Below are 18,988 nucleotides of genomic sequence, written 5' to 3' on the forward strand. Positions count from 1 at the left end.
TTTTAGTAAGAAACCACAGCAACTAGATGAAACATAGGCAAACAGGAAGAATATAGAAAATCAAACCCAGCACATCCAATTTATTATACTTTTACATTGAATACAAAACAGATAATGTAAAAGCATTAGTTACCACAAACAAACAATTGCTATATCATCCATTATGTATTCAGTACGTTCCTTGTCTGCCCACCTACCTTTACTTTGAGGTTAATAGCTTTAGCCTAAGCATTATGTTAAGTAATCCCAACTAGGTCACAGTTGGTGCCCTGACCTGGACAAAATCCCATTTTATTAGACACAGGTCACCACCAATTACACTGCAAAGAGCATGCCACAAAGGGTTGGAAATATGGTTATGATTCTTCTTCACAGCTGCAATGCATTCTGGTGAAGTCTGGCAAAGAGTACACAGCAATACTGTCATTAGAGGCGTTATTCGAAGTATGTTGTACTTATTTATTGTGTGTGAGTGTCTGGGCCGCTGGAGTTGGCAGAGGTAATTGCAGGGCTGTTGATGGCCTTAGACCTCTAACCACTATTATTATTACACTTCTGTACTTAGAGCCTGGGAAATACAAAGGAATATGGATTTAAAATACACTGATTGAAACATGAAACAAAAACTAATCTACAAAGAAAATCTAAGGTGAATGAAGAGGTGAATTTAATCATGCAAAACTGTCGGGTTTAACTGGGTAATCTTTCTTTTGATTCAGCCAGTTTGGATCCTTTGTAGTCACTACTTTAGAATTTGGGAATAAATTGCACCAAACAAAAAAGAACGTAGTTAAAGACATGCAATGATAATGATACAGTGTTCTTGTAATGCTTTCAAAGACACTCAACACTAAAACGCAAGCTACTTCTGTGGCTGAAGCTGCCCTGGGATAGAGTGGCAGACGCAGGCCAAAACTGTGCCTCAGACTAGGGATGGGCGATATATCAGTTCCAGTACTGGTTGGGGAGGGGCCCCAGTGTGTGTGTGCCCATGTGCCATTCCCAGTTTGTCCTCAGCGCATCAGATTTGCCTTTTTGACCAGACTAATAAGTAAACATGGAACTAGAAGTGGGACTAAGCTAAAGATATGGCCATCATTTTACACAATCATGCCACAAATTATTTTATATGGCAGATAAATACATTTTTTACTTAAGTGACAAGTTAATTTGATATCTTGAGGGCCTTGCTATGGATTTGATTAATACCAATACTTTCAACACATATACATTTATTCCTAATGTCTATTTTTCTCCTCTCCACTCTGCGGCCACTCCATTCCACTCCTTCCTCTTTGAACACTCAGCAGGCTCATCGTCGGTGCCAGGTACTGTAATCAGAGCCCTGGAATCAGCACTGGGCCCACTCTGGCAGCTCAGGCTCCACACAGACAATGCACTAAGGCTATTTACCCAAGCTACTGCAGCGTTATGTTGGCAAGACCCCCCCCTCACAAGCTGGAACGGCCTGGCTATTCTAAAGAGTGGCAACGAAAGCCGTGCACCCGCCGCAGGGCCTTGGGGAGAAGCACACTTTTTGTTTGGTGTGAGTGCAGGTGGCGCTTAAGCACTGGGAGAGCGGCCATATTGGAGAGACAATGGATGGGACATAATGGGGAAGTGTTTTATTATTGGAGGGATAAATGCAGGAAGAAAAGTGGCTGTTGTGTGTGTGGAAAGGACCTAATATAAAGCCATTTTCTTCACTATGATGGCCTGTTTAGTGCAGCTAATGGGATATTGCAGATTTAAACATTGGCAAGGGTTAGTTCCATTGCGAAACGCCAAACCAAACAATATCGACTTAAGCCTCGATGGAGATTTGCTAATCAAATTTATTTAGGGCAGCGTTAAAATTGGAGGATTTAATTTTCAAATTTCAGATAAGAATGTGCGGATCAAGCATCATCAATATATTTGAAAGAAAACAGATCTCAAAGGCTCCTTTGATTCAATTGCGCCAATAACACTGGGACTGACCATTTCAATCTATAAAATCTGCAGAAAAAAGGGCATTATTGACAAAAAATGTGTTACTTAAATAGTTTTGAGATAATCTCCTTGACATTATTTGTACAGAAATGTGCTAAAACGTGTCAGTAAATGTCTTGTTGAAGTTCAAGTATTACAAAGATGTGAACAGACTGTAAAATAACCACAAAATCAGCAATATAACTCCATACTCTCTCCACACATTCTATTCATTGAATTTTTACAATAGTTATTAGTAGACAATATTTTTTATATTTTAATTATTCATGTCTCCAAAACATTATTTGGATACATCTTCCACCTCCATACACAATGGGTTTAAACAATAGAAAAAGTCCTGTATTTGAAACAAAATTTCATACGGCTAGTGCAAATATCAATTAATGCTCCAATTTATTGCTTTGAACTCATAATACTATATTGGAATTAACTTTATTAGACTTTATTACATCATCGGCCAATCGTGTGACTTGCATACAATAAAATAAACTTTCTCTCTCCAACAACAACGGACTACGACAGTCTGAGGACTACGAAAAGTCTGAGGAATAAAGTCTGGCGGTAATGCAACAATTGGATGCCAACCGCCATAAAACAACAACAACAACAACAACTTTCTCTCTCTTTCCCACACTCCCTACAACACACCTCCACCGCCTGGCCTTTCTACAGAGCTCTGATTGAAGTCTAATGGAAGCTGCCAGTGCGGGTCAGATTACTTTCTGAAATATTGTACATTCACTGATCCTATACCAACATTGATCTTTCTCTGGATCAAAGGCACCAATTTCACCTCTCACAGCGCTCAATACAGCTAATGGCAACAGTTCATATAACAGCCGCTCAAACCTGCTCCATGGACCACGACATTAATGGCCTCCATATATTTCCAAAGATGTTGTAGTATAGCTCAGATAAACAAAGCATTTACTTAAGGTGCTAGTAAAACATGCTGCCCACGTGTTCAACTTCAATTAAAAGATGGTATCGAAAAGTGTGTCAGTTTCAAACATGAGGTTGCCCTACTGTATGTGTACTTTTTAACTAATAAGAGTTTTGATTGAACTGATCATCACATTATAGCAATACCAAGGGAGTATAATCAATTTAAACAAAAGCAATCAAGCTTGAGACGCTGTACCAATACCTCATGCTTTATTGGGTTAAAATGACATAAAAAAAAGACTATAATAATAGACAAATTTTCATAGTTACGTATTTTTAATCTTATTATAAAAAACAAAAACATTATTATGTTTTGTGGTCAATCAGAAACCAACAGACACAACTTGTAAGTTTCTCCAACGATAATGTCCAGGTCCCACTATGAAACCTGAACTAAACGGCACACAAATCCGGACCAAACAAGTACAGAGACCCAGCTTTTACGTGATTTCAAAAAGCCATCTTTATCATACTGTCAAATACTTTGAAACAATCACATATGGCAGATGAGTTCTCCAGTTCTGGAAATAGCAAATGCAATTGTACGTAGCCGCTCTGGCAGGCTGACTGAATAGATTATGAGGTCTATTTAAAGGGTGTGAGAGTGGGTGAGGAGCAGAGACTTACAGCATGGCCCTTTGCGAAGAACCTTGATGCGCCGCTGGTTGATGCACTGGGCTTTATCCAGCTCACACTCGTTGGTGTAGGTGGAGGAGTCGGAGCCGCAGACAGGAGTCACCAGTAGGGGGCACTCCACTCTCTTACACACACACTCAGCCTTGGATGGGTCAGTCGGGTTACGCTCACAGACGGCACCAAAGCCACACAGCATTTCTCTGCAGCCTGGAAAAGACAAGACACATAAAGATGACATATGCAGTAGAAGTAGTATCACTCAATCAATCTTTATTTATAAAGTGCTTTTCATACACAAAATGTTACAATTTGCTTTAAAGTGCATTAAAAACAATTCCACATGCCTGCATCGCATCCAAGCAGAGAGTCGCCTGCAGCCACATGACACTGACCCTGATTTTTAGTATGAAATCAAACAACAAACCTGGCAAAGAATAGGCCTTACAGTATATGGGAGGATATAGAGGCAATAAAATTGAAAATATTAAATCATTTTTCGGGATTAACAAAATGCTCATGGATTCTTTCCCTAAAATAATTCCCAAAACATGTTTTAATTTCCTGCGTTGATATTGTTTATTTCCTCAGAGTGTCCTTTCTGGTCTAAAATGGTCCAGCAGCCGATTGTCATTCTCATTACATGATGTAGATTTTTCATTAAACTACACAAAACAGAATAAAAATAAATATGAATCACTGTGAACAGCAAACAGCAAATCAAATTGTCCAAAAAGTTTTTTCAACATTGACTGCATACACAATTTTCAATAAAAAAATAAACTTGGTGCTGACAGAAAAATCGAATTAGATTTTTGGTAAATGTAGTCCACACTGTATAATTTCAGCTCATAACCACTTTTTTTTAACTCTTGGTTGGGATAATCATGTCCCACAATTTCACCACTGCACAGGCCAGTAAACACCACATCACCACTGTATTAATTAAATGCGCTTCTATCAGACCCAAGTGAACTAATTACAGACTCAATTTAGTTCCGTTCTCTTCTGCAGTGCGGTTTTCCTTTAGTGAAGTTTTAATGTCTGACTTTAGCCGCACTAAAAGTTCCCTTATATCAGCAGACGGGCACAGTTCAACACCGCCAGTGCATCAGGGATTAGCAGTGATCCTAGAGCGCAAAGCAAACAGATGCCGTCAATTCATTCAAGGGAGAATTTGTCCAACCAGGCATAGTCGCTCACTCCCCTCACCGCCTGCTGTGTCTATTGAAAACATGGGCTCCAATGTAGGAAAAAAACTCCCATAAAATCAATGCAGACGGCTGTGGACAGTGCCTTTTATCCCTAGAAGAGATAGCAGAATTTGAAAACATCAATGTGATCCACCGTCCAGGATGAAAACACAACACAAGGTTAGTGAAACACGGTAAGCCGCCACACGCATCACTCCTAAGACTCTGAGCCCACACTTCCCACTGCGTCCGTGACTTTGATCAGGTGTGAAACAGCAAACACTAAACTTTGTCAGACGTTACTCAAAAAGGCGGCCTGGCTGTATTAGGGAGTGTGCAACTTTCTGAGGCCTGTCGCAACAGCAAATTTGGAAATGTTGATAACCATACAACCAAAATGTATAATAATTACTAGTCTAGTGAAGCACATGGGCTGGCTCCAAATATCCACACCAGTTCCGAGATTAAGGGGCATTAAAACACACTTTTGTAGCGCTGTACGAATGTCCAGTGGGTGGAAAAGTAGCGCACACAATGCATCTTGAAAAGTAGTGGACAGAAAAGTGTTGATATGCTGAAAGAATCCTTCGGCCTGGAGAAACAGGACTTTTATAGGTATTTACAAATAGTTATTATAATGAAAGCAACAACCATTATAACTTCCTAACTGAAATCAGAACTTCCAAGAGAAATAATAATCTAAAAATAATAATATCTAAATAAAATATCAAATACTCTGGACAGCCGATCTACTGTATTTTGTTTTGATGGACAGCTGACAGCTGAGAAAAAGGCCATCACAAACTGCACTAACATCAAGAACTGGACTGACACCATAAAAGAAATATGGAAAATGGAAGAGAAAAAAAAGAAAATCATATTTAGATTTATAAATTTGACCAACATGGACAAAATAGTACTTTTATTTTGAACTTTGTGTGCCTTAACTTTATATTCTTTGGATACCTCAGTTCCCTTTCTTATTTTTTCCTAATTTGTTCTCTCTGGTCTGGTCTTGTCTTGTTTGTTTTTGCTGTTTTATGTTTAACTTTGAATAATAGTAGTAATAATAATAATAATAATATATTATTATTATTATTATTATTATTATTATAGCAAAAGCAATATCCACAGTGATTACTTATTTATTTATTTCTCATTCTTCAAACTTCAAATGGAAAGTCAATATAGTAATTATTGTAAATGGCTTATCACGGTGCAAACTCTGACGGTAGAGGCAAGCCCGCTGGCAGCCCCATTTTAAGAGATGGCACACCTGATTGGAAATCCATCGCCCAAAGCATAACGCTCCATAAACTAGTCCTCTGAAGCAGGGACATGCAGTCAGTGGATATACATGTTAGACACAGCTGCTCTTATCAGGGGCTCCCAGGCCAGAGCTGGAGCAGGCACCATGTCCACTCAGACCAGTGAGCAGGCGGCATGTTCCCCAGCTGGGGAAGGGACTGTGACGAGTGGGGGGAGAGAGCGAGAGAGAGGGAGCGAGGGAGAAAGAGAGAGGCCACATGCGGGATTAGGAATTGATCCTAGGACCTTCTTGCTGTGAAGTGAGAGCACTAACCACTGCTGTGTCGCTGCATAGAGTTAAATAGCCAATCAATGAAGCAATTATGTTTTTGATTACCTGATCTGTTGTTTGGATTGGACATTTTTACTCAATTTGACCCAGACAAAGCTGAAGTGACGCTGCTGGGCGACATCCTGGTGGAGTATATTTACAAATGAAACACATTTCCTTACGGGTCATTTTGAGGCAACTACTGCTCTATCAGAGTCATAACACCTATTTTCTCAGCTCATAGCATACCACAGAATTAGTTGACAAATATTTCAAAAAATTACCTCCAAGGCGGACTCAATGCACTTTACACAGCTTTATATGGCAATTTTCTGACTTTCTGTTCTGACTGAAATGTGGATATAGCGTCTCGCCTGGAGGCACAAAGATAAGATGTGATGTTTAACAGTAAAATCCCCGTGCATTCTCTATTAAGTAATGATTGGCGAAGGCATTCAGCCCATTTTCTGCTGTGCTCAAGTATCTCCACATATATATTATCAAATCAAATGAAAATGTTCCCAACATCTCGAGCCCCTGGCACATCTGGCACACACACTTTTTTAATGTGTAAATTCTGTTTTCCAATGTCTTTTGTTGCATAGACCTTGTTCATGTGCAGCACACACACTTCCTCCTCTGTGCGTGGAGTGACAGGCGATGAGGCTGTTTTTGACTTGCCCAGTGTTCCCTGTGGGAGCGCACGACAGCTATACCCGGGCTTCTCTGTGTTGAGGCAGGATCGCGGAGGGGGGGAGGCGGCATACGGAAGAGAGCGCATCTGTATTCTGTCTGGGAGGTAGCGGCAGCAGTAGTAGGCATTACGCACACGCACAGATCCACGGTGCAGTGACACAGGTGTGCGGAGCGTGAAGGCCCAGTGCTGGGGAGCAGGGTGACAAGATGTGCGTGGTATCGATAGGAGTCACATGTGTGCGGGGAAGGGGAGAGCAGTGGCAGATGGGACTATATGGGAACAATACAGGGGTGAGAATGTGGTTCAATAGCACCTTTTGTTACCGGAATAGTACGACATCGTTGTGTGACCTGTGCAGGATAATCTCTATCTTGCGTTTTTATGTGTTTGCTGCAAGTCCTTTTGTGCTACCAATACAACATCGGTGTATTAATCAAAACATATGTACAATATATTGCAGTATATAGAATATGGAATACAATAAGTAATATTATGTCACAGATTTGAACCATTTTAGGATTGTTTTGGCTAGCTTGACACTGGCTTTTGTCCATGTCTTTTTTATTTACAGAGCTATAAACACATAATTCTAACATTTAACAGAAAAACAATATTGGTATTTCTAATATACGTGATGAATGTTTTGCAGTGCAAATTTCCAAATAAATATAGCCAAGGAAAGTAGCAATAGTTTTGTCTCTGTGCATTTGGCAGTAAAACCCTATATGATTCTGGTCTTGAGCCAAAACGCTTACAAAAGACCACATATTGTAGTGCAATATTTAAATGAAGGAAGTTTTTTATTGTACCATTGTAAATCCTGATTGATTCCTAAACAATAATGAAAACAAAAACTCAGAAACCAATTTCCTTATTTCACCCTAACCGTGGTAGAAAATATTAAGCTACTTGAATCAGTAAAACTCCATCTATGGTAAGCCTTTGTATTCCATTTAGTTACTCTGTCAAATGTAGTACAATCTAGAGAAGCAGTTGACTAACCAACTAAAATGTGAGTGACTAAAGACATGTTCTCTGCTTCGATGAGTCTACTCAAAATGGGCGTGGCGCTAGCAAAAGCTCTCAAAATGATCTCAATGATTTAAAAGAATATACATAGTTGTAGACAGTGTAATTAGCTGTAAATAGACCAATTAAACTCACAATTCCCTCCCAAATCTCAAGATAACTCACTCCACGCTTTCTCCTTTCTGCTGTTGTGAATATGAATCCTTTAAAATCTCCCAATTATAGTTAGTCGACCAATAAAAGCATCTATCGATTAATCACTAAACAACTAAAGCTAGAACAAACATACATCTTACATGCAAGATTTTGTCAGACAAAACCACATGAAATGATGATAGCTACCTGTGATGATTACAACCTAAAATCCCCCAAAAATACCGTATTCCATGTGAACAAAACATTCAGTTAGCATAAAAATGAGCTTGTCAGATGGAGTTAGATCTCTAGCAGGGGCAATGTTTTCCTTCTCGCCCGTAGCCATGCAGACTGACAAAAGGCTGACACTGAGCTGCCTGCAGTTTCAAAGTCCAGGTATCAAGTGCACCCCAGACCAGGCACACAAACGGAATACTTGTGGAGTGAGCCGTCCTTTCCTGGGAAAATCCACCAGCTCCTCGGGACACAGAGATTTGACACTTGTGATTTTTTTAACACAAGAAAGCAAGTTGTATCTGCAGGGGCTGGAAATCCAAGTTCACTGTCAGGGTACCAAAAATAAAATAAAATCTTTGTCAACAGGTGATGTGAAATGCGCTGGTCGTGAACTTGTGTGATTGGCAGTTGGTCTCTGGGAAGACTGTGGAGGAATTACCGCAATGTGGATGAGGAGGACATTTCCCGCAGTTAGAAGTGTTACTTTACCATCAAGAAAACATGATATGGTGCATTGTGTGGGGTTCGAGAGAGCAAAGAGTTCACCTGCCTTAGTAAAAAGAACTAGTGCTGAGAGTTCCTTTCCAAAATCAAGCAAACTGTGACATACGACAATCCAACTGCGCAAAGAATAACTGGAGATGACTTGTTTATGGTGATGAAACCAATTCATGTTATACATAAAAGTGTAATTTCGATCAATTGTGCAGAAGACAAGACTGGTGAAAGAGTACAGACTTCACAAATATGGAGGAGCATTTCTTGCAGGAGGACCCAATTTTGTTGTTTATGCGCTGTACTTAATTTTGGACAAATGGGCTGTAAAAAGATTATGCAGGATCATTTAATAGTATGTGCAGCAGATTTTTGTTGATGGGACAACATAACTAAGGTTGTCAACATTGAATTGATGATTGTGATTATTCAGGTCATATATAATTGTATGAAATGTAATTGTAAAAGAGTTTCTAGTTCAATCCATAGTTAAAAAAAACATATAAATGCAAAGAACTTTTTTATATACACACATTTACACGATCAATTTCATAAACCTGAATGATTTTTTTTAAATGTGCTTATTTCCTGGAGGTCTCAGTAATCGTGAATACATTTTTTGATTATTTTAATATTGTTATGTGCTTAATCCTAACATAATCAAAAGAGTATTTAATATGGAGTTACACTGTCCACTCAAAACAAGACAAAGACATGTAAAATTGTTTCGCTTTTTATCGCTTTTATTTTTCTCTGCTTGCAACAAACGAGTCATAATTTTCTACAGCCACTTTTCCCGAACAAAGGCCATTTTAGAGCACCCTCTGCACAAATAAAAGACAGCTGTATACAAGTGTCCATGTAACAGTGTACGGTAACCTTTATCCATCCCTGTGGCATTAAAAACTTCACTTTCAAGCATTTTCAAGCATTTTCTCCCCCCGCAGCCGGAACCGGCAAATCCCATTGGGCAAGAAGACAGCATGTCCGACCAGAGCTTGTCTCAGGTAACGCTAGGTTCCTGTTTGGATAGCTCAAGCATTAAACACGACATGAGCCTCGGGGAGCAGACGGTGCATCACGATTATGAGGAGACAAGCGGAGGGAGTAATGTCATGAGAAAGTGTGGAGGAGTTACAATGCACTGTGAAGCATTTGATGTCCAGGTCAAGAGCCAAGCTGATTTTATGCAGGTAGTCAGAGCTGTCAGCTGGAAACGTCTCTAGTGATTTCTGCAATATTTAACACTAAAATGGAATGAGGAGTTGTCCTTTGTGACTTTGTGCTCTCTTGGTGCTTTTGTGCATTGTCTCAACATTATTTATATACACTGTACAAGTCTGCCAGAATGGATTCAAGGTGACCCAGACGTACAAAACTGATGTCAATATGGAGGAAATAATCAGGAAATGCAGCATTGTCCTTGGAGAAATGTCATCAATCCTTCAATGGTGCTGGAGCAACGGAATGATTGTGCATGTCTAAAGGTTACAGGTCAGACATGTGGGGTAATAATGCACGCATTACTTTTTCTTTTCTGAGAGGGAGCTGAGAGGAGGAGAGGGGAAGAAGGAGCTGAGAGGAGAGGGTATGAAGGAGCTGAGAGGAGGAGAGGGGGAGAAGGAGCTGAGAGGAGGAGGAGGAGGAGAAGGAGCTGAGAGGAGGAGGAGGAGGAGAAGGAGCTGAGAGGAGGAGGAGGAGGAGAAGGAGCTGAGAGGAGGAGGAGGAGGAGGAGAAGGAGCTGAGAGGAGGAGAGGGGGAGAAGGAGCTGAGAGGAGGAGAAGGAGCTGAGAGGAGGAGAGGAAAAGAGGAGGTGAGGAAGAGAGGAGAGACAAAGGGAGCATTACACTTGCAGAGCCATAAGTCTCCAGGTCATGGCTTCTTGCACAAACCAATGAAAGACAGTCACAGTCAGAGAAAGACTATTTTATAGACACCGGCATTATAAATGGCATTTGTATAAAATGCTCATCGTTACAATTGTTCTGGTTTATTTAGGCGTTTATATAGTAAAAATGCACCCTTTACCTATCCATACCAGAAAAGTTACATACCTGGAAAATCTACTCAGGTCACGTTCTTTTGTATAATACTTTGAATTACACCCATAAGAGATAGATTTCATACTGTAGCTAGTAGAGTAATAATTGCCTAATTTGCTTTGCTGCTTTTATACCGCCTCTTTTTCAAAATAATATACAAATTTGATTATTGGCAAGCAATTTTTCCTTAAAGTTTTTTATATTTCTTTTCTGGCGAGACTTTGCCTTGTCATATTGTCTATACTCTGTGATAACTTGCTAGTCAAACCAAACCAAAAAGATACAAGTAGCGATACTTGGTAGGCACTGGCGTGGAAGCATCCATACACTTTGGCAGAATGTAGAATGCATATGCCACATTGTGTACTGCGTCTCTCCCTCTCCACTCCGATTCAGACAGACACTTTCAATATATGTAACCCTGTAGAAACAGTTCCTCTGCAATCGTCTCTGTGCACAAGCTCTCCCCAAAGCCATTGTTCGCAGCTGAGCGCTCTATCAGTTTCACTGTTGTGCCGCCTAGTTGCATTTACCTCACACAAAGCCCAAAACCGAGGACAAAAATTGACCACTGTGGCAAGCATAAAGTAGTAAGAAACAATAAACTTTTGCAGAAGAAATCGCCTTGACAAAAACTGCTTGTGGAAGTGAGACTATAGTGTGTGTCCAGTATGTTGTGAATAATTTCATAGCTTTGCTCACAATGCAAAAGGTAAAGGAAAAAAGCAGGAGGGTGCACATTAATAATTGACAGTAGTGAACTTTAAGCAGGCGACTGGAATAGGGGAAAGTTCAGCAGAAGAGCTGAGGCCAGTTGGGTAGAGTCGCCAAAATGGTGCATTAATTAAGCGCTATCAACTGATTACTCTAGAAAATGTACATTTGAGTGCAAAAAACAAACAAATACATCAACAGTTTTGGACACAAACATGTTACCACTTAAGGAAATATTTTGTTTTCCGAGTACCACCAGGTCTAAACCAAGATCAGGTCTAAAATAGGACCACACAGTTGTATATTAAACAAGGACTAACCCAAAAAAAATTGAATAAATTGTCTATAAATATTGGATCTGCAGAAGAACCCATGTACCACCAAAAGAATAACCATAAAAACTACTACTAAAACTACCACTGAGGATAAAATAACGACTACCGGTAAGTCAAATATCTAAACCGTATTTTCCGGACTATAAGTCGCACCCTTTTTTCATAGTTTAGGCCAGGGTGCGACTTATACTTATATTTATACTTATATACTTATACTCCGGATCAACTTATATGTGATATTATTTGTTATTTTCACACTTGTAACCGCATTTTATACTCCAGTGCGACTTAAATATGTTTGTTTTTTTCTATTATGCATTTTTTGGCTGGTGCAACTTAAAATACGGTACATTTTTCAAATCTTCTCATAACATAACAAATAATACAAACAAGTATTAAATGACATAATTAGTACTCAAGTAGTTATTGTTGAAGAGAAAAAGAGTGATAAATCGCGTATCACTGATCGATGACCTATTGGCAGTGTCAATGGAGCGGATGCAACGTCACATCCAAGTAGAATGAGTTGAGATTCATGACGATCTAGCACTCCCGGGGGGCACCGCTTCCACTTAGCTCTCAATAAAGGCCGTCTTTATTTGGGAGTGACGTTAAGTAATACAGATGTGCTCCCCCAGCGCGTGAGAGGGCTTTAGCCTCTGCATCAGCACCGGTGATGTGGGGACTGGTCGCTATGGAAACAGCCAATGATGCAATCGGAACAGAGCGATTTGCCTCATGTGGTCTGGGATCGGAAACTTGAAGTCATTCGCAGGTGGTTTGGAAAGAGTGCACTTATGTTTCACACGCACTTTTGGTTTTACGAGGACCATGTGTGCAGTCATGATACATTTCAGTCAGATCGATCTCTGAAAATCAAGAAATCTACTCAGGTTTCCCGGGAAACGTTGTTTTTTTTTTATAGGCAATATAAATAATTAGTTCAAGCACTTCACAACCACTATAAAAGTCTATTTTTATGGCGTGAAAAGTAGATAATTGCTGTATTTTTTATAAACTTTCAAAAAATAGATGAAGATTTGGCTTTCCGAATAGGAATGGCCAATATGGCAAAACACGTTATCACAATGTTCTAGAAGAAGTCATCTACATTTTGTATTTTCTCTTAAATATAAATAATGTAATCTGCTTCTTCTGAAAGTTTACTCTTCCCTATGATTGGTCAAATCCAGCTGTCACTCCTTTCAGAAGCCGACCAATAGGAGGAGTGGGTGGGAAGAAGTCTGTGTTTGGGCATTAAACAGAAAAACAGTGAATCACATTGTCGCTTTTACCCAAAAATCGAATCCATCACAGGGACCATTTTTACTATAGTTCTAACCAAGATATTACCCAAAAATGTAAAATGTGTTCACGTGCCACCACAAGAAGCTTGAAAAACACTGCTATAGCGCAAAGATCAAATCTGACAACAATTACTCGCAGGGTACTTTATACAGTAGGCATAAGAGTTGTCGGCAGTGCGAACTAGAGTGCATTCTTCCCATAAACCTAACTTATTTATTGCCACCCATAACTTAGCCGTGAAACACTAAATGCACTCACATCCTTCTGGAATGATTGGATTTCTTAACAGGAAATCAATGCGTGAATGTTCTCGGTGCATTTCTTGACCATGGCTAAGATGTAAGCTGATATGAAACACACAATAAAATAAGTTTCTCGTTACATCTTGCTCGCTATAAGCCTCATATCTATCTGCAGTGGGTAATGAAAGTACCTAAGCCCCAGAAGCTAATATACAGCTCTTGATATTGGGTGCTGCGTCTCCCATATTACATTGGTGGAGGTGCAAAAAGTGCTGGTTCGATTTCATCTTCATTTCTCTCTCTGCCCTGTACTTTGGTCTGAGAATCTAATTTGGGAGATCTAATTCTCTCCACAGATTCTACAGTGGCCCGGAGGTGTGTGGGAAGGGATGTGCGCCCAGCGGCAGATCGGCAACCCATTGATTACCAGTTGCTCAGCGCTCGCCTTTAACCACTCGTCAATATCATTATGCAGCCGAAAGTCTGCAAGTCATGTTCGATGCCGCCGCGGATAAATCTGCAACTGGAACGCACCGCTGCAGCATCCAACGACGGTTAACCAGTCCCCCAAAACAGAAATAATTAAATAAATAAAAGACCACTTGACAGGTGCCGCATTGATCTGTGGTTAGGGGCCCCTGGGAGCCCAATTCGGTTGATTATTGATTCCCGCGCAATCATGGAACGCACAGTGTGGAATAAAGCAAACATATGCTCACAAAGGATCCACTATAAAAAAATACCAAAAAGGACAACGAAACAGAAGAAATATAAAAAAATGATTCGACTTCGACTTGATCTTCATTACTGAGAATAAACAATCTGTAGAAAAAATGTGTACGTTTGTAAGAGAACATCCACTTATCCAGTCCGATAGAGATTGAGTAGCCATTTCTGATGTTTTATTTATGGAATTGGTTGACATTCCAGCAGTAAATACCAGAGAATAAAGAATTAGAATGAGAAAATCAATGCATTACTTCTACTATGAATACTATGAATACTACTAACAGTAATAGAGGACCCCTATTTACCAAAATAACAGCTCAGTCCATGTTTTTTTGAGTTCTCTAAGGGTAAATCTTTAATTGGGTTGTTATGGGAATGGATGTTTTAAGAGTGAGGAGTGTGGGATAAAATGTACACAATTTTATAATTGTACAAACCTAAATTCAGTGCTTAAGAATCTAACTGGTACGTACTGTCTTTAGTACGGATCTAAACAGCTAATATATCCAATAATGCCTCCAGAAGGATCATGCCAAGGATCAAGACATTTTTACTCCAGAACTTTAGTGACAAAACAAATTCTTACATGTTTGCAGTTTTTGTGCTTTCTGTCATTGATACACCATTTTATTTATGTTTATCTTAGTTTATTAAAACCATATTTATGGATAAATTGAGTTGATTTATCATGAAACAAGCATGGAACTTACAGCTCCCATTGATGTTGTGAGTTCAAATTCAGACGCCGATGAATCATAACTTAAAACTATTTCTAAACTAGGCCAAAATATCCCCCAAAAAATCATTTTGGCATACTAGTCATGACAAATTGACAGGCTTAAATCACACATGATGATGCATATGCTCTTGCCAAACTTTCCCATGCTATGAATAAATGTACTGTTCCGTATGCATTATTTCACAACGTTGAGTCAAATATAGAGCCCAAAGATTCATCCTCGCCTTCGTCATTATTTCCAGCAAAACATATACTTGCCTCAAAGCAGAAACAGTCTGGCAGAAAACTTTACTCTCTAGACTTGCGTAAACATAAAGTAGCGTCATTTTTGAGTGAAGCCAATTTATTTTCAAATCGTTATTTCAGCATATATTCAAATCAATAGGTCATGAGTGAGGAGAATGGAGCGGGGGCTTGTTAGAGACTAATCAAACGCCATTGTGATGATATATCCTCTCACAGATGACTTTGTAGCTCCATCACCTCAACGCACAGCCGTCTCTTGATGCTATTTCCAGCCGTTTCCCGGGTTAGGGATACTTATTTAATTTTAATGAAGTCCCACCGGCGTATAGTGTAAATAAACAGCAGTGCAGCCCGAAGTTGGAATGGAGTTGTTTTATGAGCGCGGCGTTTTTGATTAGGTGCACTCCGGGTGTATTTTGGCTAATATTTAACATGCAAATTAGAGATGCACTTGTAGTCATTTTTGGCAGGATATTTGTGTACTCACGCAGCATTCAATTATAACACAGATCTGGCAGGGACTAAACAAAGTTGGTGTTACTTTTTTGTTTTTTTGACATTATAATCAACCGTGTCAGAGTGAATTTTGAATGTGTTTAGAGGAGAAAACATGGCATTTCCAAATAATAAGTTATTTTAGCAAATTATGGGCTGAAAGGTCACTTCTTTTACAACAAGTAGTATAATGAAGTACAACAGACCAAACATTATGGTTTGGTTAATCTACAAGATGTAATTATTTTATCCTAATCAAATTATAAGTTCTTGAATGGCTGTTTTTATTGCCAGAAGGTTGTTTTAAAACTTTTAATTAAGATGACCTTCCAAATGCAACTTCATGAATTATTTATTCAGCAAATACAGTTCAATTTCTTTCTTTCTTTTTGAAGCCAACATTGGTTTGAAAGCAATGCAATGTTATTTCTGACTTCTCTATTGAAAATAAAAAGAATAAAAATGTAGCTTGGCCAATGCATTTTCTGTGTTGGACTATTTCTTGTGTATATAGTTGAGATTTAAACAATCGAGGCATTTTCTTAGACGATATAATGATCTACAGACTTTTTAGCTCCACATTTCTTGCCTTGATTGGATGAATGCAATTAAGTTTTAAGCCAGAGGACAAAACGTGTCGATGGAATCATTGTGACTTCATAATTCCACCAGGTCAAGTTTGCATCGACCAAACACTTCAAATCTGTGACATTAGTTCAGCCTTTAGCAATAATTACCCTAAGTGACACGCTAAAATGAACGGCTAATTGGCTTTTACCTTTTAAAGTTATAGCAGCATTATCATTAACTGTCTTAGCTCTGAACACATTAGGGATAATAAATGGAACAAATCAGAGCAATGATTAACATTTGGAGATGTCAAAAAACTATTTTTTATAATAACTTTCAGTCTAATGGACAATTTTAATCAGGTTTTTAGAATACTCCACTGTTGAGCTGGAGCTGAACAATTTGGGGTAAATATCTGAATATCTATTTTTCTGACAAGAATTGCAATGGCAAATAGACTTGCAATTTATGTTTTGATAATGGCACTCTCCTCAAAGTTTTGGCCCAAAAACTTATATATGAACTGATAAACTTTAGACACCAATAGAAAGTCTGCTGCACCGTAATTTTGTCACTTGAATTGCATCGACGCATCTCTTTTCTTCCGACACAATTGTATTGCACACAATACACACCCGTGTATTCTTCCCATCACTACTGCACTGCCTGAGTATTCTCCCCATCACTACTGCACTGCTTGTGTATTCGTCCCATCACTACTGCACTGCCTGTATATTATTCCCATCACTACTGCACTGCCTGTATATTATTCCCATCACTACTGCACTGCCTGTGTATTCTTCACATCACTACTGCACTGCTTGTGTATTCGTCCCATCACTACTGCACAGCCTGTATATTATTCCCATCACTACTGCACTGCCTGTATATTATACCCATCACTACTGCACTGCCTGTATATTATACCCATCACTACTGCACTGCCTGTATATTATCCCCATCACTACTGCACTGCCTGTATATTATTCCCATCACTACTGCACTGCTTGTGTATTCGTCCCATCACTACTGCACAGCCTGTATATTATTCCCATCACTACTGCACTGCCTGAGTATTCTCCCCATCACTACTGCACTGCCTGTATATTATCCCCATCACTACTGCACTGCCTGTATATTATTCCCATCACTACTGCACTGCTTGTGTATTCGTCCCATCACTACTGCACAGCCTGTATATTATTCCCATCACTACTGCACTGCCTGTATATTATCCTCATCACTACTGCACTGCCTGTATATTATACCCATCACTACTGCACTGCCTGTATATTATCCCCATCACTACTGCACTGCCTGTATATTATTCCCATCACTACTGCACTGCTTGTGTATTCGTCCCATCACTACTGCACAGCCTGTATATTATTCCCATCACTACTGCACTGCCTGTATATTATTCCCATCACTACTGCACTGCTTGTGTATTCGTCCCATCACTACTGCACAGCCTGTATATTATTCCCATCACTACTGCACTGCCTGAGTATTCTCCCCATCACTACTGCACTGCCTGTATATTATCCCCATCACTACTGCACTGCCTGTATATTATCCCCATCACTACTGCACAGTGTAATGGAATGATAAAAGCTTTATGAAGATCCTGTACTGTCACACACATGAAAGAGCGCAGACCCCTCTATGGCAGTTCTGACGCCATGTTACCACTGCCTAATGAGTCACTAGGGAATACACGCCCAATCTGCGCATCGCCACCAACAAACTTACAAGCCGTACTTTCTTTCCCTGCTCCGAGCTCCCCATAACCCGGCTTATCAATAATGGACACTGCGCATTGACGGAGCCCGATTCTGTCACCTCTCCCTCCCCCCCCCTGCAACTGGCAGCCGGGACACCTCCCCAGCAAAGATTAGACTGGCCTGCAATATACATGAAGAGTTGTATTATTCAGCCAAGCCACAATATGGAAGAGCCTCAAAGATTGTTGTGGAACAGGAGAACTCACTCTGGAGGGCTGGAGTGAAGGTGTTTTGTGTAGTTTGTGTGTGAAGGACAGCGCCACGAAGGACTGAGGAATGGGGGAGTACGAATTGACTAGTCACGATGTCACGATTGTTGTGAGAAGAAACATCACGATATAATACATAGATACATTCACAATAATTGACGCATAAAACAAAAGTGAAATCCAGTACTGTCAATAGTATAGGGCCAACTTTATGACATACATTTTGCAGAATGTTAAAGTAAAGTTTTATTGCAATTAAAGGCGTAATGGACGATTTTTCGCTGATTTGAGAACCCAAGCGGAAGTGCGCACGTGCACTCCCCCCGTGCGGACGCACAAAAAAGCAAAGTGCGTTTGTTTATTAGCGCGACGCATCGCATCTCTCGTCTCCCGTAGTTTTCCGTCTCTTCTGAGCCAGCTCGAACTGTCTTTCTCTGTCTTAATTTTGTCCCGTACACTGAGGGAACTATATTATGATAGATCCATGCGCTTAGACACGGGGAAACGTGCTGCTCTCCTGAGGACGAGCCAGAACGAGGCTGCAGGTGAGCAGTAGGTGCGTTTTATGATTGATACGTGGCAGGACTAATCGGGTGTCCACGCCACGAGGAAATGAGACTCAGATTTGGTGCCAAAAAAT

At 39.8% G+C, this 18,988-nt stretch overlaps 1 protein-coding gene across 9 annotated transcripts in view; it reads right to left on the reverse strand.

The window, feature by feature from the left end:
* agrn (agrin) overlaps positions 1 to 18,988 on the reverse strand; it is a 344,610-nt gene that overhangs the window by 137,637 nt on the left and 187,985 nt on the right. For all 9 annotated transcript variants that reach the window (XM_072449621.1, XM_072449614.1, XM_072449618.1 and 6 more), the window contains one exon: positions 3,565 to 3,780. In XM_072449621.1, coding sequence (XP_072305722.1) covers positions 3,565 to 3,780 — 216 coding nt within the window. The remainder of the gene's footprint in view (positions 1 to 3,564; positions 3,781 to 18,988) is intronic.

The sequence above is a fragment of the Eucyclogobius newberryi genome, unplaced genomic scaffold, assembly GCF_026437365.1.
Source record: "Eucyclogobius newberryi isolate DKJ021-1_F unplaced genomic scaffold, fEucNew1.0.hap1 SCAF_17, whole genome shotgun sequence".
NCBI classification, from domain to species: Eukaryota; Metazoa; Chordata; class Actinopteri; order Gobiiformes; family Gobiidae; genus Eucyclogobius; species Eucyclogobius newberryi.